The sequence below is a fragment of the Vanessa cardui genome, chromosome 9 (genome assembly GCF_905220365.1).
Source record: "Vanessa cardui chromosome 9, ilVanCard2.1, whole genome shotgun sequence".
In the NCBI taxonomy this organism is placed as follows: domain Eukaryota; kingdom Metazoa; phylum Arthropoda; class Insecta; order Lepidoptera; family Nymphalidae; genus Vanessa; species Vanessa cardui.
Window position 1 is genome coordinate 10867438 of NC_061131.1, and position 26592 is coordinate 10894029.

Sequence of the window (26592 nt, forward strand, 5' to 3'; positions counted from 1 at the left end):
CATGACATTTTTGCCACACCACGGTCGGTCTTCGTTAATAGGTCAAAGTACTGTCTTAGAGCATTCAAGTGATAAAATGAATTTGATAAATTTCAGCACGATATCATATTATACTTTAATGAACGTGATATTGATAATGAGCTTTTAAAAGATTCAGTCGTTGTGAGTTAGATTGTCAATTGATTTTTCTTTTGAGTGTCACAGATTTTCAATAAAATAAATGATACTTTCACCATTTATAGAATTATTGTCTATTTCGGTTTACTATTTGTAAAAGTTCTCAAATATATTAATAGATTTTAAATAAAGAAAACTCACTATAGACGTGTAAACGATTTATTTTTCTAAAAATTGATTGTCGACTGTGCGTAGTGACTTTCACTTGTATTGCAATATTAATGAATTAAAAATTGAAACGTGGAAGGAACTCTTTTTATTTTTATGCTGTTTGTTATGAATAACGAGAAATAAAAAAAAGTAAAGTAATATTCCGTAGTATTCCACAGCCGGACAAATGTCTCTTCAATTTTTTCGGGTTAAAAGATTATCTTTTAAACTTTTTTCTGCTGTCCTCTATATAATAATATTAATAAGAATGAAGTATTGAAGATCATAAGTACACATATCAATCATTATTAGTTATTCAATAATAGCTAAACTCTTAGGTTCATCCACATAGCATTTCAATTATGATGAAAATGTTCCTTAATCTGCCATCGTAATTAAATTTAAGTTATTTATTTATCATGTCTATATAAATATAAACATTAGATATTCCAACCGTAGATAATGTCTTGCTCATCACTAACTATACATGCAAATGTAATTTCAAGAAAATACCAGGCATTTCATCGCCTTGGATCAAATTACTTGATTAGGGTACCTCGGAATTGTGTGAACGTAGTGCCCGGTAGATGAATTATGGTGAATTGCGTATCCTATGATTGCGCCTAACGGAGACACATGAAGAAAACTGTGCCTTCCAATGTGTAACCTCAGGGTTAAACTTATACGCGAGACACGAGCAATATTCAAATATATTTTTAAAAAGGAAAATTATCCCTTTTTTATGTTTATTGTAGGTATTTTACGGCGAAATTATGGCGCCATCTTCAATCGATTGTATTGATTTTTAATTAATTCAAGAGTGATTATACACTCCTGTCGGTACGTCAAACAGCCATCTCGTGGTTGACCGTTATCGAAGGATAGCTGTTAATTTTAATTACATTGGAATCTTAATAAATAAGAAAAAAATACGATCGAACTATCTCCTAACACAATTTATACACCGATGTATTAGAAAAGTAATGCTTGGTGTATGAGTTTATCTCAGAGTAACAAGCTATTTTATAGCTCTTGCAACATATGCCACAATCTTACAAGAAAATATAGATGTTTCTGCTAGCTTTCTTTGTGATCTTTAATGATAGCATTACAAATTTCACACCTGCCGGGTGCCAATCGTGTAATACAGCGATCATTACCGCTTTGAGCCCGTTTGCGATTTTCAACGCGAATTGCGGCCGTGAATTTATAATCCAATTAGCGTTGTTCTTGTAATGATGAATTGTTTTTTTTAGAATATTAGCGTATAACATTGACAAGATACCAATGTATTTTAACATGATCTATCATAAATATAGAAATATACTGATTTATAATATGTATTCCGTGTAGTTTACATGACTGGTTTTTATTGTAAAAGCTAACTTAATCAACATCAACAAGATGGTCCAGAGAATGTGGACTTTGATCACAAACGAACTAGGATGAATTTAGGCATCGGGGTCTAAAGCCCTGGGGCCACATGAGATTCCTTTTTATTAAAAGTTAAAAGAATGATAGGTGTAAAAGATTCATAAAAAGAGACAAGCCTTTTTTTCCTATTCAAATATCGGTTCAAGTTTTTAATGTATCGGATTAAATTCTGGCAGATTGGCACAAAACTATACAAAGTCATTAATAAGCACATATTCACCCAACTGTGGGTCATTTATGAGCTGTTATTTCATATCGATAAGTATAAAACGTTCGTTTGTAAAGAATCATGGACGTGAATCATGTGAGGTATTCGTTAACCGTCAGAACCAATTTATTACAGCTATCCAGACCCGTTACAGGGCTCGAGTTATCTTAGGACTGGTTTATTATTACGGATGAGTAAAATATTGTTTTATTTCTTTTATGTTCACTAATCATTTATCGATTACATTTTCAACGTTTCGAAATCGTAGAACTGCGGCGTTAATGTTCGTCTGATTACTTTTAGCTGATATTTAGTATGTGTGAGTTAAATTTAATATCAGCTTTGCTTATTTAATCATTTAGAATTTCGCTTACAGTTTTGGTGCTGGTGACATGACAGCTTTTTTTATTTTGATTCGAACGATTGAAAATTTTTCCTGAAGTATAAAAAACCAGTTCAATTACAGCAAGGCTCGACAGTAAGATCGATATAAAAATATAATCTGTCGAAGCTTGTTAATGTCCGACAATCCGAATATTAAATCCGAGATATTGTTGGTGTGTCGCTTGGGTAATGTTCCAAAATGCAAGCTTATTTTGGAATATTACCATGTTCAACAGTCTAGAGTAACAGCCTGTAAATTTCCCACTGCTGGGATAAGGCCTCCTCTTCCATTAAGGAGAGGGTATGAAACATGGTGGAATCACCACGCTGTTCCAATGCGGATTGATGGAATGCACATGTGGCAGAATTTCAATGAAATTAGACACATGAAGGTTTTCTCACGATGTTTTCCTTCACCGCCGAGCACGAGATGAATTACACAAATTAAACACATATATGTATATTAGTGTTTCCCAAATTCAGTTTTGGTCTTGCAGTCTTGGTCTTGTTCTTGCGTTTTTGCAAGACCAAGACCAAGAACAAGACCGCGTATTTTTAGCAAGACCAAGACCAAGACTGACCATGCAAGACTTGCGCAAGAACAAGACATAGCCTGCAAGACTCTTGCGTCTTGCAGCTAGGACTTAGCGCTATTTCACGGAGTAGTTAGATGTAACAGTTCGGTGTATAGGTACGCTTAGGAATTCTATGAGACGCAAAAAGTGTATCAAACAATACGAAAAACTGGACCTATGCGCATTACGACTAATACCACAAACATACCTACATAGCGAATAAAAAAATATCTATTTCAAGCAAACTGAGTGCATGCATAGTTATGTTTTAATCATCGGCACTTTGATAATGCGGCATCAAAGGTTTTGTACTTACTTCTCAAAGAAATTTACCGTTTTTCGGAAGTACATGGTTATGATACACGCGCCGGTGGCATCTTTTGAAATCATATACAACAATCGTTGCCGCCGCGCCGAAATCACAACATTTGACACTATTTTATGGCCGCCACAGGGCGTAGGTATACACATGCAAAATAATTTTGAATTTTAAGAGTACCTACAGGTGTTCCAAAGAATAAATAAGTTTCAGATTGCTTAGAATGAAAATGAATACATTATAATGATCACGCAAGTAGTATTATGATTACGATAAAATGGTAAGGATAGATAGTAGATGTCATAATAATTTAATATAGTAATTAATATTATAATATTGATTATATGGTTTTAAACTAATTACTTAGGTACTATTATTGTACATTCAGTCATTATATTTCTTAAGTTTTTACAAGAAAAAATAGCAAAAAAGTGTTCAAATATCACCCGTTTGATAAATATTGTATCCACTTTTAAATATACCTGAAACGTGTAAAACAATCCTACAATACTAATAAAATAATATAAAAAGCGTAGATACTTACCTTTTAATAAAACAAAAAGCCTGCGATAAGAGTTTTGTATTGCTTACCATCCCGAATATCTCTGAGAGAGATATTGAGAGTAAGTATTTACTAGCAGTGCCCGCTACTTCGTCCACGAGGAATAGTAACTTTGGAGGTATAGTGACGTTCAGGATTTATTTATTTATTTTAAAACCTCTGTCATCAAACATACAAACAAACTCTTCAGCTTTATAATATTAGTATAGATGTACGCCAAAAGATTCACTTATATGTGAAGGATAGTGATTGGCACTAATTCTTTTCTTATATTTTATTCACGCGTCGACTCTGAACAAGTAGGTAATAAATAATCTGTGTTTGTCAGTTGATTTTTCAAATTTCTTATCAAATCTTCAGCAATTTATTAATCTGCTTGATCTTTACTATGGCTATGTTAATTCAAGCTCACAATGTTCCAATTCTAATACGTTTTTCTGAGATTTAAAATAAACTTTAATAAATAGTAATAGACTAATAGGTAATTGCAAGACTTGCAAGACTCTTGCTGCAAGACCAAGACTTAGACCAAGACTGGGAGCGCAAGACCAAGACCAAGACCAAGACCAGGTGTATTGGCGCAAGACCAAGACCAAGACTGGCTAAGTCTCGTCTTGGTCTTGCATTTGGGCAACACTAATGTATATAGTGGTGCTTGCCTGGGTTTGAACCCGCAATCATCGGTTAAGATGCACGTGTTCTGACCACTGGGCCACCTCAGCTCTATACTGTTGAGTATTCCAATATTCAACAGTCTAGCAACAGTAAAATGTTTATTATAATTGATTTCTTTTCCAATAAATTATAGTAATATATTAATAGGAAGGTTTATAAGAAACCAGTCGAATAGGATGCATTTTATTAGCCAGGTTGGCAATATAACAATTTTATCACAATACAATTAGTATCAAGTTTTACTCAAAGACAGCGTGGAAATATGCTATCATTATCGTCTTAAAGCTATGAATAAGCTAGTTAGCTTAACAGAGTATTATATTGTAATTTGAACCTTATTCATATAGTCATAACGATCATGTTTATTCACCTACCTGTTGTGTGAGTATTAAACATAAAATTACATCGTTTCTTAAGGCTGCTAGCTCGTAATGGGCGTTTCTTGCTCCCGTTATATCCAGACGAAGGGAGATTTTTTATGTTGTTAATTTCTTTGTGACGTTACTTCACTTTGTTTGAATTCTAAGAACAAATAAAAAGTATAAATAAAGATTTAATATGAAGAAGTAGTAGAGATAGTAGTTGTATTTTTATATAGAAAATTATGAAAAAGTAGGTTTTACAATTTATCTCAATTTAAATTATTAACTTGCTGTGAGATAATTTTTTAAGTAATTTACTTGAGTCACTAAATAATCTTTATATAAAAACAGTATAAAAATACATTCTAGATCGATTTCGAGTAGGTTATTATAACACAATAAATAACAAATCTACGATTGTTACGTTAACTATAAAATTCGAATCGGTTTGACTTTTATTACGTAGCTGGAAAAGAAAAAAAAAAGTTAAGCAACAGACTAGAAATCTCACCGTAGGACAGACCTTTTGAAGAGAATGTTAAGATATTATTCCACAACGCTACTTCAATACTGGCTGGATAGACACATGGCAGATGGATCAACATATGCAGGTTGTTTCAAGACATTTTTCATCACCATCGCTCATTGCGCTCACCAAGCTCTTCGGTTAAAATTCACGCGTTCCAACCGCGCCATCTTTGCTCTTAGGAATAATAGAGTTTATTTAATTTTTTATTTACAATACTATCAATTTTCCCGACGATAACCGATTCGAACGATTTGTTACAGCTTTCGCTTTTCTTATTAGAATCGTGATCATTATTTATGTCTATGAAAGGGTTTACGATCTCATCTCAAGCGTTACATTGAACTATGATACGCCGTGAAGGCTTTTGTTGAATACAATATCAATGAAGTGCTTGTGTGAAACTTTTCCCATGAATTGTTGTATCTTAATTTTAAATTTAACGAAGGCTTTTTTATACACGTTGTCTAACGCAAGCGATTGTCCGATTGTTACGAAACGTCTCATTATTCTTTGAAAATTTATTAAGGAAATTGTTATTGTAATCGGTCTTTGTTCAAATAAAGTATAAAATACGTTAAATAATATTATTTATCTGTTTATAATATACAATACTTGAGTGAATTTTTTTGTCTTGCTTCCCAACCGCATTGGAACAGCGTGGTGGAATATGTACCGAACCTTCTCCTCAAGGGGAGAGGAGGCTTTATCCCAGCTGTTCATGTTTATGTTAATCAAATTATTTTTATTAGTTGTCATTATTAGATGGCATTAGTAGGATTTTAAATCGCGCTATAGTTGTCTTCGTTTTGTTACGATATGTAAGGCATTGTTCCAAATAAAATTTGAGTTTCCTGGATCAATAATTCTTTCATTCGTCATCTAACACCAGCAGTGGAAGTTTACAGGCTGTTGTTGTATGTTGTAAGATCTTACTTCTTGAAATAAACAATATCAGTATTATAATAGTAGTTTTTTAAATATAACTAAAACTAAAATTATACATGGAACTTATATTATCTTAACATGAAATTTCAATGGCAGAACATCCATTTCGTGGCCGTAAACCTCTGCGGTATATTTGTAGCTATTAGCATTAATAACGTAAGTTGACAAGCACGACAACTTGCTCTCTTTGACCCGAGGGTCAGCTTCGGATCTTCTTTGTGAATCATTACAAAGTTTGTTAGAAAAGATACCGGTATTAATACTCGTGGTCTTTGCAGTTGACTTCCAGCATTACTACAAATATAATACGTATAATGAAACGTATAAATTTATAACAAAATCTTTTTTTAGAGTTTTTTCGGTAGTATCTACTTTCCGAACCGGTTTACATTTAATACAATACTATAATATTAAGATTCAGAGGTGTTTTTATAAGCCAACATCAATAAGGAATATTTTGATTTGAAACATGAATTCTCGTAATAAAACTCTGTTATTTAAATATATAATATATACATATGTATATATATTTAACACGTGTGACTGAACATGATTTTCTCAAACGGAAGGAATATTAGTAAAACTTATTATTATTTAAGAACTTTTATAAACTTTTTTATCAAAACCTGCTAGAAAGTCCAATACAGAAATACTATTTCAATAACAATTTTAGATTTTTTTTTTTAATGTTTTAAATATATTTATAAATATATATAAGTTCTATAAACTAATGTCAGGTTATTCTAAACCCAATCACTTTTGTTTATCAGCGGTTATAAAAACATTAAATAAGTTTCGTTAATAATTGTAATTATGTTTGTGTGTGTGTTTATTCCTTAATGCTTTTTATCGTTTTTCACTCGTAACTTTCGGTTACTGAAATTTAACAACAATATAGTATATTGACATTATATAGCTGATCAAAATAACGACATTATTTTTAATATATTGCAATGAGCAATGTAGAGAGAACCGCATAGTTTGAACATGAGTGATGAGCGATACTAATCTTGCCCACACACGCATCTGAGTTAAGTAACACAACACATGCGTTGGTATTTATTTGTGTTCAATATGCTTTTGTTTCATCATAATCATTAATTACAATAGGTTTTGATACTGTACTAATATTATTACATCATCTAATATATACTGAACTTCAAGTCTTTAATGTGCGACGAGGTTAGTCAACAAAATTTAGATAGTAGTCCCAAGGGAACAGTTTGGAGTACAAGGCTACGAAAGATACTTAATCTTTATGGTGTTTCAAATTCATTGAAATTGCATTTTAACGGTTCGGTTGGATAAAGTTGGCGACTAAAACGATTCAGCGTTTCCATTAATCTAAAATATTTGCAAAATATTTTTAGTGCGTCTTCCTCCAAACGAAATTTTACTGCTGTAGTAAAATCAATAGGTAGTAAGATTATCTTTCTCATTAATTGATCACAATTTATGTATTATTATAAAAATAATTATATTAATCGTATGTGAAAAACGACTAATCAAATCGAAACAAAATTAGGTACTAATTTCTTGTTCATCTTTTTTTTAAAGTCTTAATCTCATTTAAACATGAGTTATTAATAAATAAAATATTTTAAAAATGGAACTGTTTCTAGTGTTACCTGTGTGAAATTTTCTTAAAAACGAGATATGATCAGTTAATACACATCATCTAAACATATTTTAATATTATGTAACATTATAACAATGGACTTAGCTGGGAATTGTTGTTTGTTGTTTCTGCTGAGTAGCTATCTACATTATGTTTTATGTGTAGTTGTAGATACCTATCTTTGACAGATATGGCACAAGACGGATGCCGCCTCGAAACAATGGACTCTCAGCAAGTGACGACAATGTCTTATTTGGCACCTCGAAGTCCGTAGTGTCGTAACTTTTGTTATTAATCATATACAAATAATATTATTATTTCAATTTGATTTAATTTATCTACATTTTACATTTTGGAGTTATAAATTCGCAAAGGATTTAGTTTCTTTGTTACGCTTTCATATTCAAACCGATGGTCATTAAATTTTGCATACACATTGTTACACGTACAAAAAACGACATAGGGTATCGAACACCTGCTCCCCCTTTCCCTCACACCCAAGCGAAACTTACACTATAAAACACTAGCCGTTACCCGCGACTTTGCTCGCGGAGAACATGAAAACACTCCTTAGTGCCATGATATGATATTTTATAAGTGTAGATCCACAGCCTTAAGGTTTAAAGCCTTAGTTTTAAAAATGACAATACTTTCATACATCTTTTCATTCCCCTTTTGACCCTTCACAACACTTTTTTTCAATTAAGAAGAAGCCTATGTCCTTTCTCAGGCTTTAGGCTATTTGAGTACTAATTTTCATTTAAATCGGTACAGTAGATTGGGTTTGACAGTGAGACAGACAAACAGAGTTACTTTCGCATTTATAATATTAAGTATGGATTAATCGTAAGCTACGTGTGATTTTTTAAATTAATAACGGACAAGATTTCTACAATTCAATTATATTTCATGGGAAGGATTAATCGATAAAAAACATTTTTACCTGTGGTAACACTCTGTGCCCGTTTTGGTGAGTTCACTCGCCACTATTCGCCGCTAAACAATACCCTGTACCGCTGGCGTTCTGTTTGAACGGGAAATAAAGTTGTGTAATTACGGAAGATACATTGAGTAACGTTGTATCATCTATATTTATACTTACCATAAAATTCAAATTTCCATAAATTACACTTGCATATGTTACATTTAGTAGCTATGATAATCGATGACGTAATAATGATAACAAGTAAGAACCACAGATTCGAAAAAAATCTTTGCCTCAAAAAAACCCAACGGAAGATTATAGATACATTTTAATATTTCGTATTTATGTTTTGCGGACTTAAAAAAAGAGTTTAAAAAAGATAAATATAACACATTTTCATTTCTAGTTGTTTTCCTATAATATAATTGACACAAATATATATAATTAATTACATACATCGTCTGCATTGATTGCCTAAAGTTTGCAACACTAGAATCGTTACTAAACGAAAGTAAGTAAATATTATAATCTTATTTTAATACGTACACACTTCAAGGCTATTTCATTATAAAAACAAGAGCGGCTGCCTTTTAGTAAGCTCCATAATTAATTATAATGTTTAATTCATGTGCAGTATGAAACGCTGTTACGACTTTATTTGTAAATTTTTGACTAATATTTCAACGAACGTATTAACCAATTAGATTTGACTCCAGATCACATTTTTTGGGAGGTTTGTGTAGTTACAATCCCTTAATTTTGAAACAAGTGACACTCAAATTACTTATTTGGCAAAAGTACAATGTATTTTACAATATTGTATTTAATTATATATTATTTACTACTGTTTGCATTGCGCACACACACGCGCGTGCGTGGTGTTAAGTCCTGCTTGATATTAATAAATTAATAAAATTAAATTGTAGTATTTCAGTCCTCTTATGTATTTGTTACTTTAGTATGTTTATACAAACGTTATGGTGTACCCACATTTAGGGGGACCACACATCGTAGAAATAATTTTAATTTAGTTGTTGACTTTTTTATCTGAGTTTCTTTAATGGGAAATACACTGAAATATATTTATTTCAAATTCAGATCTAATGAGTGAGACCTTTGTAATCATTACAAATATAAGTTTCATTTTTGTTCATAACGTTACAGAAGAAAACCGCAATCCTCCAGTTCACGAACTCATATGTCATCTATCTAAAATATAATAATTAAATGTGGGTAAATAAATATTATGGCAAATCATACATACTTGAGCAGTCACATGGCTAAAACACAATCAAAATATTGACAATACTTTGCGTATTGTTGGCAAACAAATTTGTAGGTCGATAGAGCACTTGTCGATTATTTTATTTTTAATCATACGGTACGCACAATCTAAGTTTGCTAACATTTTTAAAATATTTGTGTCTGCAAAATGGTTAGAGATGATATAATTATATGTCAAAGATACAAAGCCGTTTTCTTCGAAATGTGTATTGCTGTTGGCCCTATTGGCCTCTACAGCGTCAAGCCTAATGTTGGGAGCCCACTGAAGGGCCGTGCAATATCCGGATTGGCTCGAAATATCGGCCACACCCTTCTATTTTCCTCCTAAAAACGATATATATGCATCTCGTGACTGAATTCTGACGGGTCAATACCGTATTGTGCATTAAAACTTTATAGAGTTTAAAAATCCAATATCGAGTATATCCAAATAATTCGAGCGTGCGAAAGAAATCGTAATACACATTCACCTGTACGAAATTTCGTCACATCTTTCTAGTGAACGACCGGCAGAGTTTATAAAACTCAAGTACTTTGAATATTTAAACAGAAATGCTGTTCATTGTATTCGTGCTCTGAATAACGGGTGAGAACTTCGAAATGTTTCATGCTTACATGGATGCGCAACTATTGTAATTCGATTCAATGGTAATGACGAAAAATTAACGCGATAATCTCTATACGAAATTGGAAACAATGCTAAAAATGTAAACAATTACTTTATTGTACGCATTATAATAATTATAAGTTAACATATAGTAATTTATATATGTAAACCTATCTCAACACCTCTGTCCCATAACGCAAAAATAGATACAGACGTAAACAAAAGATCACGGGTACCAAAACGGAGAAGCATAGACTTCGATCTCATGTTTAATTTGTATTTCTAAGAACTACATCTTGTTCTCTCAGAGAAATATTCCTGGATCAAATTAAACTGCATGCTTCGAATACAATTGCCATATATTTGTGCACTAAACCAAAAGAATCGCGTGATGGCAGTTTCTCCATAACTACCAAAACCATTTCCTTTATAAATTTAGGAATTTATTCATCACGCTTAATAAAATTGCGAATTCGGAATTATCTAACTATATTTTTTTCTCACCGTCGTCGTGATGTGATTGATTGTAATTTATCACTAATAAAGTTCATTAGTTATTTTTAAAGTCGTTAGTCGTGGTTATATAAGTAAATGTTCAATAACATAACTATCAAATTATTCTATAAAGGTATAAACTCGAAACTCACCGCAGATATCGACCGTGAAATGTCAGAAAGTAATATGGGATATTACTATAATATTTGAATTTAACACTTAAAATATACAATATGCAATCGTATCGTAAGTTAATCAGTAGGGTTATTATAGAATAGTACTGCCGAACTATACGATATAAACCTGCTTAGCAATTTAATATACCGTCGTCGATTTGTCTGACCATATTTGATACTTTATAAAGATTCTATATTGTATTGATTTATAAGGTACAACGATATAATAATAATTAGGTAATTTATAATTCTACCACGTAGGCGGAAACTTTATAAAAGATACCTTCTCAGCTAAAGTATACTCATATGTGAATCTTTAAAGAGGCTTAAAGTAAACAACTTTATAGTATTTAGCAATAAATGTATTTTGATAGTTTTATAGTTCTTGTTTGGACACAAATTTCAATGCCACTTAAAACGGCTAGGCACTGTATTATAGTTTCTGAGGGACACTAACACACACGCTTTGTACAGCCGTATATTAATCATCCACTAATATATTTATGGCTAACTAATTAAACACAGTACATATTGTTGTGTTCCAGTTTGAAGAGCGAATGAGCCAGAGTAACTACTGGGCCAAGGCACATATCACCTCAGTTCTCATGAAATATGGCACATCAGTAATATAAGGAATTCTCTCAGTGTCAAAGGATTATGTTCAGTGATGACCTTACAGTGGTGTCAATCAGGGGTTCCATTTGCCAGTCATACGTACATATATGGCATAAAAAAACATTATACTAAACACAACAAAATAATACAAAGCAATATTTATAGCTGATGTTTCGATTTAATAAAAATATTTTTAATGCCAAATTGAATAGTTATGAAACTATACTATATACTCTATCTAAAATAAACTTTACAATGAAAGTATATACTTTTGTGATATTCGGTATTGTAATAATAGTAATTGGTAGTTTCTGACGGAAGAAAATAATACCAGCCGAACACGCCGGACACGTAAATATTTGACCGGACACGACCGTAAAAAGCCAAACATGTTGGACTAAAGCCGGACACCGGACAGCCTTATATGCGACACGCACGTGGTAAATTTTCTTTGACATTTACTTTTTAAATCGCGATGTATTGTGTAACATTATGAACGAGATAAACGAGTAGTGAGAAACGAAAAGCTTTCGCTTCGTACCTATCTCGGCGCCGATCGATCTACCTCATATGGAAATGCCACTCCCTCTGGAGAACGTAATGGATTTTTTATTACACAATCACACTTTATAAACAAATAATTGTCGTTTAAAATGCGATGTATATTTATTACATACTACTTATCGCTGTGTTTTAACATCTTAACAGACTTACAAGTCTGACTAAAAAAGGCGGTCGACAAAAAGACTGCCTGGATTTTTCATTACTTCCGACTTTTAATTTTGAAGATGCAGAGTTATTCAAACAATTTCCTCAGTCGATATTACGATACTGTCGTTGCAAACTCGGTGCGAATAGTCTAAACAAAGACGGATAAAATTTTATAATAAGAAAATACGTTAATTATTAGCAAAACGAAGAAAAAACAAAATTTTTTCATGGTCTTAAAAGTGATTATTGGAGAGATCTAAAAATTCGGGAATTAGCTTGTGAATATGATCCGAATTTTCCATGCAAAGAACAGACTTTTCCGATACACCGACCTCTGTCTGCGCTGCTAAATTACACAGACAAAATTCAATAGAAGTCTGTGTCGTGTGGACCTACCATTAGGGATCGGTTTAGGCATAGGACTTTTTCATATTAAACACCTGACGTGTCAGTTATAAAAAAGGTTTTTGCTTGCTTCATACCAGATTTGATTAGTTATACCAGAAATTATGGACTTCATTACTGAAAGTTAGCGTTTCATTTCCACTGGCAAATTATATTTTTATAATAACTTTTATGTGTTGTCCTTTTGTTTGTGTAGAGCATCAGTTTAAAGTAATTAAACCGATTGCTTAACAGTCCCATTCCCCCCTTTAATTTAAGTAGAGACCTACTATAATATTACCTATAAATATAGTAATCTGTTCAAACTGGATTAAAGTAGCAGTTACAGCCTGGAAGTATTCTGGGAAAGAGATAGGTAGTTAAAATTAAATTATAGTAGTTGTTTCAGCGCTCTTTACATAACCATTTAACTATTTTTTATTGGTATAGGTGGCCGGGTAAGTGAGCCATGTGATGGTACGTAGTCTTTAACGCCCGTAAACATTAACTTAGTTAGAAATAAATAACATTTCCTACATTGCAAAAGCGCTACCAACCCTAGGAGGTAAGATGTTATGTCCGTTGCGCCTGTAGTTACACTGACAGTCCTTTAAATCGGAACCCAACAATATTACTCTTTAGCGATAGAATATCCGATGCATGAGTGGTACCTACTCAGGCGGACTTGCACAAAGCCCTATCACCGAGTAAAACCTAAAGGCACTCCTTTGAAATGCAACTATATATAATTCTCATTTGTAAACAAACGCTACACTAAACGAATTAATTTCCCTTCGTAAATAATTTCTAAGCCGTCTATTGTTTTATGTACAGTACCTACGATAAGTTCTCCGTTTAAATTGTAAACAGTTCATAATAATGCTGTGAGCGTTTTTGTACTTCGAAGCAATTTAAAATCTTTCTACGTAACTCGTGTCAAACTGCGGGTGAAATTGCTTCCGGGAGTAACTTTGTCATTCTACCGTTGCATATATACATAAGACATTTAAAATTCAGGAATAATCTTAGTTGCAATTCGTTTTTTTAACCAATCATGTGAATTAAGGAATAGTGAGTACACTTGAGTAATATTTCCTCCGTAACTACCGCCGTAGCTGTTATAAGACATTTATAATTTATTTGGTACAATTTAGGTGTTAAGTAACAGATTTTATTTACAATGCGTACAACTATAAAGTGTACTTTTCCAAATGAGATTTATAACGAACACAAATGCCAAATCAATTAGTGTAGGAGCATCATTATATCGGTAATATTACAACAATTTTTGTGAGAAAGCGCCTTTTAAAGAGCACAAATGTCAAATCTATTAGTGTAGAAGCATCATTAAATCGGTAATATTATAGCATTAAAATGTTCCAACGTTTTGGTTAGTTGGTTAAATATTTCGCTACCAGAAACGTTTTTTTTATGATATAGGTTGTCGGAAGAGCATACGGACCACCTGATGGTAAGTGGCCACCATCACCCATAGACAATGACGCTGTAAGAAATATTAACTATTACTTACATCGTCAATGCGCCACCAACTTTGGGAACTAAGATGCTATGTCCCTTGTGCCTGTAGTTACACTGTCTCACTCACCCTTCAAACTGGAACACAACAATACTGCGTACTGTTGTTTAGCGTTAGAATATCTGATGAGTGGGTGGTACCTACCCAGGCGGGCTAGCACAAAGCCCTACCACCAAGTAGACGTATAACTATCAAGTGTGCTTTTCCAAATGTGATTAATGATGAGCATAAATGTCAAATCTATTAGTGTAGAGGCATCATTATATCGGTAATATTACAACAATTTTTGTGAGATAGCGCCTTATTCATACATCATTAAATCAGTAATATTAAAACATTAAAATGTTCCAGCGTTATGGTTAGTTGGTTAAATATTTCGCTAACAGAAATGTAAAAAGAATAAAATAACTATAAAACTGGCAATTATAACAATCCAAATATTGAGACTTCTTTCTGAGAATCGTTCGAATCTTTTAAATACGATTAAATACAAGGTTAAAACATCTTATAAAAAGTATTCGTTTCATCTTTGTAAAAGGTAACTTCCTATTACTGGCCTTACTTTAAACAAAATCAAATTAATATTTCATTCACCTTGACCTTATTGAAAAATCTTATACATTAATAACCTGATCTAAAAGTATTATTAATATATAATGATATAATGATTATGTGTTATCTGTTTTATTTTTATCTTAAGTAAGCAGATCTCCATTGACGTGTTAATGGTGTCTTTGGTGTGAGTTGTCTATTATTATGATTGACCTTTTTATGTGTTCTTTTTTCCAGGCAGGTATTCTATGGAAACTAGTATCAGTGACAACTACGATGAGTAAAGCGAAAGTAACTCTATCTGTTACTTCTTTAAGTTCAAACGGCTGTACCGATTTAGATTAAATTTGATTTGGGGAGATTTTGAGTACCGGGAAAAGATATAGGTTACATTATTTATCTAGGGGTAATGGGAAGTAAAGTTTTGTGATAAAGTTTTATAAATTTGGGTAAAACCACGGGTTCAGCTTATCCTCTTTTACTTTGTAGACTGTAAACCTTACAAAGTTATATAACCTGTATTATTATATAATATAATTTGTTAGGAAATGTTAATGTATTATTTATGAGCCGAGATACGCTATCTCAGGTATTAGCCCGTAAATCTTTATCGAAGCTTGCGGGTTCAAGCTCGGCCAATCACTACTTAGTTTCGTGCGCCCAATTTGTGTTTATAATAAATTCACATCACGTCGGTTAGTGTAGTGAGACATCGTGAGAAAGCCTGCCTGCCTGCATTCTAATCACGTTTGTAATAAGCTTTTATAAGCTTATATATTATAAAGAGTCAGCTCATGCGGAATAATATTTTGAAATGTCATTTTAAGTGTTATTTTCGGTTTTGTAAATAATAATTACCGGTTTTTGTTTTACCTTAATTTTTAATTTGTCGTATGTTCAATTCAAAAGCCTCTTTCTTATTCTAAAGTTTATTTCAATATTTATTTTTGTATTTGTACCGATTTTTATTGTTGCTGTAAGTTACCAGTTATTTTGTACCTGTAAGCTACTAGTTAAATTTGTATTATCGACTTTGTTATTTAACGAAAAGTACGAGAAAACTATTATTATAAGATGAGATATCTTCTCTATGTATCTAAATCTAGATCATAAAAGTTCATTGGACTCAAATTACAAAGAGTGACTTGCAAAATGTATGTTCTTACAACTAGCGATGGACCCCGGCTTCCTATGCCGCACTCCTGAGTGATGTGACGTTAATGAGCTGAGATGGCCCAGTGGTTACTCGTGTATACTCGTGTGCTTAATTTGTGTTTATAATTCATCTCGTGCTCGGCGGTGAAGAAAAACATCGTGAGGAAACCTGCATGTGTCTAATTTGAACGAAATTCTGACACATGTGCATTCCACCAACTCGTATTGGAACAGCGTGGTGGAATATGTTCCAGGCCCTCTCCTTAATGGAAGAGGAAGCCTTAGCCCAGCAGTGGGTAATTTACAGGCTGTTACTTTACTAATAAAGATAATGATAGTATATAAATATGATTTATACTCTATTTTTTTTAGCATATAGGAATAATTTACTTTTCGAAGATTACCCTCTATGTATTCTATAGGGGTAATCACTGGAATCAAAATTAAGGGTAGTTAAAACGTGTTTAAGCAGACAAGCTTATTTCATTATAATAATAAATGTAAGTACATATTTTTAAATGACTAGATCATATTATGTTCAATACAAATAATAAGTAACAAACTAATGTCTGACTGCTGGTAAGCCTGTTAATTTACAGATAGATAAGATCGTTACACCACCATTGTTGAATAGTAAATTAAAACTAAGCCATGATTACTTAAAAGTAAATACTTAAAAGATAACCCTGTGGCAATTAAACACATGTGTCTGTATAGAGGTTTATATTTCCAAACAATTCTTCTCAAGTTTCCATTCAAAAACGCGAGAAGTTTTGTGATGTTTACAGAGAATAATAAAAGTCGAAACATTATTTTATTCTTATCTTATCTTTCTTTTACAATCATTGGAATGGTATAAAATCAAAATCAAAATAAACTTTATTCAAGCGGGCTTTTACAAGCACTATTGAATCGTCAATTGACAATTAAGTGAAGCTATCACCGGTTCGGAAAGAAGATTCTACCAAGAAGAACCGGCAAGAAACTAAGTAGTTACTCTCTTTCAACATTTAAAAAATACAAAGTCATTTTAGTTAATACAATTATATAAATTATCCTGCGTGGAAGTCAACGGGTATTAATTCCACGCTTTTTTACCATCCACAAAATCTTGTATCGAGTAATACGCCTTTTTTTGCCAATATATTTTTTATAAACGATTAAAATTTACGAAACGGCAAAGTTGAAAATGTCTGCGGAATTTTATTAGAATCCAATTACAATGTAGATATGTATCTCAAACCTCGGAACGCGGTATTTCGTAGAGCGGATTTCGCGGATACGACGGAAATATGTTACAGGAAGTAGGGAGAAGCGCGTTATTGACATTATCCCCACATATTATAAAACAAAGTCCCCCGGCCATGTTTGTCTATATGTTCGCAATAAATTCCAAAACTACTTAACGGATTTTCATGCGGTTTTCACTAATAGACAAAGAGATTCATAAGGAAAGTTTTGCTATGGTATTAATTATGTTTTTTATGTAAATTTTTATTTTTTAAGTTTCATTTGTTAAATGTACCAAAAAAAGGAAAAAAGAATATAAATAAAAGATAAAATAAAAAAAAACCCATGTGAAGTCGGGATGAGCGGCTAGTATAACTATAAATGGCCTAATAAACAGTAGAGGAGAAGTTATAGAGATGTTTCTCCCACACTGCTCTAATACTTGGTAGATAATTGACATATGTGGCAGAATTTCATCCGACATATCAAGATTTCTGATGTTTTCCATCACGGAGTAAGAGATAAATTATTATAAGTAAAAGCACATGATAACTCGTTGTTGCTTGAGCGGATTTGATTTCGTGACCTTTAATTTTAGAACGACTTAGGATTCAGTATACTAATCATGGAAAGAACTGACTATAATATACATAACATTGCTCCCATTATCTTTCATGTTACACTAGACTATTCTAATCAAAGAACCAATAAATATAAATAAATCTTTGATTTACGTATTCCATGCAATTTGCTAATATCCCATCACTATTATTATTAATAGTTCTTACTAAATATAATTATATACAATACATTTTTACTTACTTATTAAGTTAATTTGTTTTGTATAAATACTTTAATTTTACATCAAAAGATCCGATAACACCTTTATCGACGTTCAAATCGCTGTTACTTTGCTAATCCATAATGATATCATAGATCATTATTATTTATTTTCATTATCATTATTAATACTCGGTCCTGACCGATGTCGATGTCGCGTTGATTCAATGTCAAATTGTTTATTTAGCCTTTGTTGTCTTGTGGTTGGAAAAGACTATACACAACGAAGTATTATAAAACATATTCAATGTTATTTCATATTGTTATATCTTAATAGGTCTGATGTATCGTATTGACGGTCAACGTCCAATATCATAATGTTTTTAAAGAAACCTTTCAAGCTTAACATATTGATTTGATAAAAGATTTTCATAACAGATGTCCTACTTAAGGATTTAGATTTCGTGGGTAAACATACACATGTCTGCGAACACACAGGTGCATTATCTAACACGACGAGAGAGACCTAATGAACCAAAACTGAATTAAAAATTAATTAAACAAACTGTTTTATCTGCTGTCGAGACAAGGTATTAACACCGATAATATCGGAACTATCTATATAATATCCTTGACCAAAAAGCTTAATACTTTTTAGTATGCAATCCCGGGATGTGAATATGACCTATATGATCTTGACACCGTCAGGCTTTTGAGTTACCTTTTTCATGGTATAGGTTGGCGGACGAGCATATAGGCCACCTGATGGTAAGTGGTCACCACCACCCATAGACAATGACGTTGTAATAAATATTAACTATTCCCTATATCGTCAATGTGCCACCAACCTTGGGTACTAAGATGTTATGTCTCTTGTGCCTGTAGTTACACTGGCTCACTCACCCTTCAAACCGGAACACAACAATACTGAGTACCGTTATTTGGCGGTAGAATAACTGATGAATGGGTGGTACCTACCCAGAAGGGCTTGCACAAAGCCCTACCACCAAGCAAACCATATATTCTATACCCACTGGAATAACGAAACAGACAATGTTATAATACACATTTAATTTTTTTACGATTTACTAAGTACCTTGAACTCCTTTGCAGATAATTGCAACATGCTAACCAGTTCTTGGACATAGTGACAAAATAATATCGCTTACAGGACTGTGAACGTGTCGTATGAATTATGGTAGTCGTTATTATTTAATTTCTGCTTAAACTACTCGTTCCTAAACATCAAAGTTATTAATTACAGCTATTATTTACACTGTCATTAATACTTACTGTAAGAGTATAAGAGACTATATGGATTAGCTTTCAATAGTTTGAAAAAAGCGTATTTGTAACGCATTACTAGATACTGAATGTGAGTTTTACCAAAATATTTGATAAAATGTTTACTGAATCGACCGTTAGGAAAACCCGACGAATGTCAATTAAAATGTGTCCATTACTTTTCATAACTGCTATTCGGATAGCTTCGTGTAATTATAACCAAAATCAATTAAACAAATAGAAAGTATGTAGTTTTTAAAGCACAACAATTTTATTAGGAATTTCCTCAATTGAGCTTTAAGTTTGAAGAGAATTAAGTTTAGGATAAAGTTTGAGGAGGATAGGACAATAGCATAACCTCGATCTCATTACATGGCTATAATATGGTCCTTAACCATTGCGCTGCTCACGCTCCAAATTTATTCTTGTGCATTGCGGTAAATATCCCTACAAGAAGAGGGGATTGCTCAGCAGTGGGAAGATTTATGAGCGGTTACTTGTTTACATAATAAAGTTTACTCATAAAACCTTTTGCCCTGTTATTAAGTTTTAACCTGTTGATCGGTGTGTAAATAGAAAATAAAATGCTATAGTATTTTATTCAACAAGTTTTTGTTTCAGGGTCACTCTGAGTCAAAGGGTGCAAAGAAGAGGGAGAAGAGTGCGAGTGGGAACGGCAACAAGCCAAGTCGTGGCGTCGCTACGTCGTTCGGGTTCCGTCGGCGGCCGGCCAGCACGTCACGTGCTGACGACAACGCACGCAGAAAACAAAAGCCTCACGACAAAAACGGAAATGGGGGTAACGTATATCGTATAACAAGCCGCTTAGTTCATTGCTAATATTATAACTACAAGCGAAGGTTTCTGTCTTTGGATTAATAACGCCAAAACAGGTGGCTTTTTTCATTTAAGTTCGGTACATAGGATATTGATGGCTTATGAGTCTACCATCTATATTAATATTGTAAATGTAAAAGTAGGTCTGTCTGTCTGTCTCTCTTTAATAACAAAACCGCTTAACAGAATTTGATGAAATTTGGTATGAAGCAAACTTGATCTCCGAGAAAGGACATAAGCTAATTTTTTTGCCTAAAACTCCCAGTCTCGATGTATTTCTGTACATCTGAATATCTACGAAATTTATAAAAGAGATATAGACTATTTCTTAAAAATTGTGGCAAAAACAGTTCATTAAATAAACTGTTAGTAAAAAAAGGTAACGTGCATTTATATCACCACTAAGCAGACTGCTAAGTAGCAGGTACAAACCGCTTTGCGCGATTGCACTAGAGCATTTGCAAAATAATATAAAAAAAATTAGAAGGCAAAGAGTCAGTGTTACAAAATAAATTTGAAGGCCTTTCTGAATCTCACACGCTCAATTAACGCTAATCGAGCCATAAGAACAGCATCATCTTTTATTTAATACACTTCAGCCATTTCTACTACGATATGAAGGCAACATTTTAATTCAATTAAAAACTAATAGATTACTTAAAATAGACTTTATACTATTAGTCTATGAAGGACGAATAAGACAATTACAAGTGCCATAAAATCCTTGTTCCAATAGCCGGCGCCGCATTGTCGGTGTAAGGAATACCTGATACTTCATGCAGTGTCGTATACTTGAGTGGTCCTTACTTACCATCAGACAGATCGTTTGTTCACCTATTGCTACCTATTGCAAACTAAATAACTATAATTTTATGGTAATATTTTGAAATTTCATAGAATAAATATTTTTTTAAATATTTTGCACCAGGTTCCACGGAAGACTTACGACCTGAGGAGGTGTTGTCTGGTCGGTCAACACCCCTCGCGAGACCTCGCAAGGAAACATCCGGCCAACCGCTCCGTACTAACAGGTACTTATCATAAATACTTGCATATACATTGTAACTTCATGCAAACATTAGTGCAGTCCATTTTAATAACAAGCATGAGGAAAATGTTGTAATGTTCTTGAGCGTGGGGATGGATATAGAGGAACACGACCAAAAAACGATGGATGGATTGTGTGAAAGACGATATGAATGGAAAGAATGGATGAAAAAATACTTGTTAGATGACGTCAGACAGAGAAGCTTGGAAGCAGAAAACATGCTGCGCTAAACTTGGGATAAGTGCAGGAGGATGATGATTTAGTCGTCAGAAAATTAACGAAAATAAGCGGATATGTATTTCGATTGAAATTTTTCGAATGGTGTTTAATCAGATAATAATGGAACACGTATAATAATTTATCGACATTATTATTATAAATGCGAAAGTTATTCTGTCTGTTTGTCGCACAACCGAATATTATACCTAAATTGATAAAATTTGGTATGAAGCAAATTTGATCTCGAAGTCCAGTCCAATCCTTCCATATTCTTCATGCCTAATATTTCCTCTAAAACGCAAACGCAACCGTGAACGACAGCTGATTATTATTATCATATTATATAATTTAAGAGTTTGGTAGCAACATAATTTATGTATAAACTTGTCACACGATAATTTAAATAATATAATTTACGACCAGGAAAAAAAAGTTTAACACAAAACAGGTTTAAAATGTTAATTGCAATAGGAAGCCGGAAAAAGAAAGTTAGATTACAAAAAAGGAAATTATCACATCCTTTCGCATGTCGTATGCGTATCTAAATTTTAAATTGATATATTTAAAGCAGCGGTTACGACACTCCGAACCAGTCCGGTTTATGTGAGATTTGAGCATAAATTACAAATATACAACGCATAAACATTTTTAATGTGCGCTTAATTACCACATAAATTAAAAATAACATAAATTAAGTTTGTTTATATCACGGATAGTAAAAACGTAACTTGTGATTTCGTTTATTTTATATATCAAATCATCTTAAATTATAACAAGAATGTCTTGTATACGCTTTCATTGTGATCTATCAGTTCCTTTCACTTATATAGCCGCAAAAGAGTAAAAACTAGTTATTGCTCTTAAAGTAAAACAGGCGTTGCTTAATACATGCTCAATATTTAAATGTTCACCACTTAAACTACCGTACAGCAATAAATACACGAAAACCACACATTTTAGTTTCCATTACACATAAAGTAAAATACTTATGGAACTGAGTCATCATTAATGGTGACACTGGACACAAATGACACTGGCTCTTTAATTCCCTAGGTTCGGTTTCAGGCAGCCGCACAGCAAGACAGCCAAGGTGGCCGACGTGAGCGTGGCCGCAGAACAGGCCTTCGGCGCGCCGATCAAAGATAAGGAGACCGGCATCAATAATAATGCTTTAGGTACGTTTACCTAATGTAATTTCACCTTTGTGAACGTTGTCATTAACCCATAACTCTATAGTTTATTGTGTGTACGCCAGTATAACCTTATCGTGAATATATTTGGTAGGGTTTCACTTTACGAACAAACTAAAGTTATTATGTCTACATACATATATAAACTAAGCTATTTCTTCAGACGTATATCGATATTGTAATCCAGGGGATGAGAGTCGAGATGGCCCAGCGGTAAGAACGCGCGCATCTTAACCGATGATTGCGGGTTCAAACCCAGGCAAGCACCGCTGATTCATGTGCTTAATTTGTCTTTATAATTCATCTCGTGCTTAGCGGTGAAGGAAAACATCGTGAGGAAACCTGCATGTGACAAATGTCATAGAAATTCTGCCACATGTGTATTCCACCAACCCGCATTGGAACAGACAGCGTGGTGAATATGTTCCAAAACCTTCTCCTCAAAGGGAGAGGAGGCCTTTAGTCCAGCAGTGAGAATTTACAGGCTGTTGTTGTTTGTTTTGTTGTATTAAGGGGATGGGAACGTACAAAGCTTTTAGAATCATGACTTACGAAGTCATTATATTATTCGTTTCTTTGGGTTATGAAAATGCGTTCGTAATTTTGCATCGCATTTAGTGTAACGTTAAAAAGTGTTGTTAACAATAAAAATAGAATACCTGATATTCACAAAAAATATTCTTTTGTATTTAACCTAATCAATGACGACGTTACATGTTTTAATTGTTTCCGATTATCAGGATGTACGCTTAACATAATTGGAGGTAATTTTTACGAATCGATAATTAACAGATTAAATTAATTGCGTATTCAATTTAATTTCTAATTTATTATTTTAAATATCGAATTATAGTCTGATACACTCTATGCGGTCAGGTGGTAAAGTTATAGGAACAAAAAGAATGTTACTTAACAATGATTTAAAAGGTAAGATAATTTTTAACAAAATGAAATGTCAAATAAAGTGTAAACGGGATCAAGTAAAAACCACTGTCTTATTCTCGTATATATTACTGATATAGTACATTTTCGAAAAATAAAATAATATTCAAGTAATTAATACAGCATATAAAATATTTATTGAAATATATGAATAAGAATAAATAAATCATTATTTGGCGGACAACGGTAAGTCCATTATCAATTGATCTGTTTTCGGATAGTAATTCTATTGTACTATGAATATAGTCAGTCATTAATCTTTAATTTATTTGTATACTACGTCGATAGCTTCATTTGGAGAACACAATGAGCAAAGTAAGACGGACACAAGGACGTTAAATACATATACGTGACGTATGATTTTCTTTGTTATATATGTATTATATTTGATGATTTATTAAATGTATATTTGGTTAAACATTGTCTAGATTCCATTTAAGATATTTTATCCAATTCAGTTAAGGGCATTGGCATGAATAAAAGTTATATTATTGAGAATATCCTGTTAAAATATTTAGCAACCGCTCATTATCTGTTTTTTATTATCCATTGATAAATAAAATTGAATGTAATAAGTTCGTGAGCTATTTGAATATAGTTTTCGTATATAAAATATCTTTGCAATGTTAGAATTATTTTAGTTAAAAATCAAAATATACTTACTTTATTCAAATAGCCTTTTACGACCACTTGTAAATCGTTATTTTACCGAACTATATTAAAAGTTAAATAATTCCGGTTCGGAATATAGACTTAATCTATTTGACAAGAAACTCAGTAATTACTCTTTTCCAACATTATTATCCCCGGATGGTTGTTAAATAAAATTACTAATCAACAAGTAATACAAGCTGGTAATACTGCGTGTAAATTGGGCCTTTTAAAGAAAACAAGTGGATCTCAGTTACATATTTAAATCCGGGCAAAAATCATTAACTAGTAAATAAAATAGTACCAGGGAATCTCCGTAAAATCTTTACAACTATCTAACAATTCACACTAGAGAGGTAGTAAATCTCGCTTCTAAAATGAGTTAATCGTCATTTGTTTCAATTCCAAATGAAAACTTTATTAAACGTTTATCTTGCAGATAAGAAAAGTACAAATCAATCATACAACTTGCCACTCCTCGCGACCCAAGTCTCATCAACCGGCGTGACTTCGATCGTGGGCGCGGCTGGCGTTCCGAAGCCGGTCACCAAGCAAACTGTTATACTGACGTATCAGCCACAGCAATATCCGACGCAGGTGAGCTATACGAGCTATTTCTTATATCATTCTATTGATATATTCGCTTAGTACTGTTCCTTTTTTAAATATAATACTTATAGTAATAGTAAAAAGTAAAAAGTGAAACAATTATAATTACATAATATTTATTATTTATTATACATAATTTTACAAGTTATTTGTCGGTATAAATTTAACACAGTATATAAATAATAATAATAATAAGAAGGACAACAAACAGCAAATGATTCAGAGGCGAAAGATAAATAAAATTTTAACAAAAAGAAAAACCGACTTCAAACAAAACAGTATTTTAAAACAAATTAAAATGCACTAAAAAGTAATAAAAATAATTGCATATTTAACATATTTTTGAGACATTTCATTTTACCTAGGAGGACCTAGGTAAAATGAAATGAAAAATATTAGACTACTTAAAAGTCGATTTACGATTATATAACGTAGTTATAGTTATTGTTATATTTGGAGCCGGTGTCAGCCACAGGCACACGCTTCAACAATCAAAAGAAAGAAGCGATACGAGCCTCTTGATTGACCCAGTATAATATCGTATAAAAGGTAATTTGTAAGAAACATTTCTTAAAGTATTCTCGTATTGTTTTTTGATAGATATAGTATAGGGTTGGCTAACACCGACTCCAAATATAGCAATAATTATAACTACATTATATAATCGTAAATCGACTTTTAAGTAGTCTAATATTTTTCATTTCATTTTACCTAGGAGGAGTCTCAAAAATATGTTAAATATGCAATTATTTTTATTACTTTTTAGTGCATTTTAATTTGTTTTAAAATACTGTTTTGTTTGAAGTCGGTTTTTCTTTTTGTTAAAATTTTATTTATTTTTTGAATTTAAGTGAAGCTGATGTAGACTACCATTTTTTTCTTAATATGGATAGATTAAGCGTGCCGTTTATATGAATCAGAAACTACTTCAGGGACAATTTCAAAAGAAACTTTCGAATAAAGCAAAAATAGACTTTCGAAAATGCGGCTTTAATACATCATGCGGCATAAACTACAAGGTACCACCCTCGAATGAGCTGTAATCGACCTCAGTAAAGAAACTTTGCAAAAGAGCTATTCGTATGCTATGTCGTACATCATATGACATCACATCATATACACAAAATTTGATTAAAGACAGAAAGAAATTCTGCCCCAAATCGCACCCTAACTGTAAGCCGTTTAGGAGTTCCGTCAATACATAGTATAAAACAAAGTCGCTTTCTCTGTCCCTATATCTTTAAAACTACGCAACGGATTTTGATGCGGTTTTTTTTAATAGATAGTGTAATTCAAGGGGAAGGTTTGTGTATATAGTAAATGAACAATATAGTAAAGAAACACTGACAATTTTAGAAGTTTGCAATGTGATGTCGTAAATAAACAAATTCTTTAGTATATATAGTATCAGTATTGCACCCGT

General features: G+C 32.5%; 1 protein-coding gene across 9 annotated transcripts in view; it reads left to right on the forward strand.

The window, feature by feature from the left end:
* The window catches only part of LOC124532530, a 101739-nt gene that overhangs the window by 24573 nt on the left and 50574 nt on the right, over positions 1-26592 (forward strand). For 8 of the 9 annotated variants that reach the window (XM_047107471.1, XM_047107472.1, XM_047107473.1 and 5 more), the window contains 4 exons: positions 20295-20472; positions 21439-21541; positions 22831-22952; positions 25000-25157. In XM_047107471.1, coding sequence (XP_046963427.1) covers positions 20295-20472; positions 21439-21541; positions 22831-22952; positions 25000-25157 — 561 coding nt within the window. The remainder of the gene's footprint in view (positions 1-20294; positions 20473-21438; positions 21542-22830; positions 22953-24999; positions 25158-26592) is intronic. The other variant, XM_047107466.1, reaches the window with a different exon arrangement.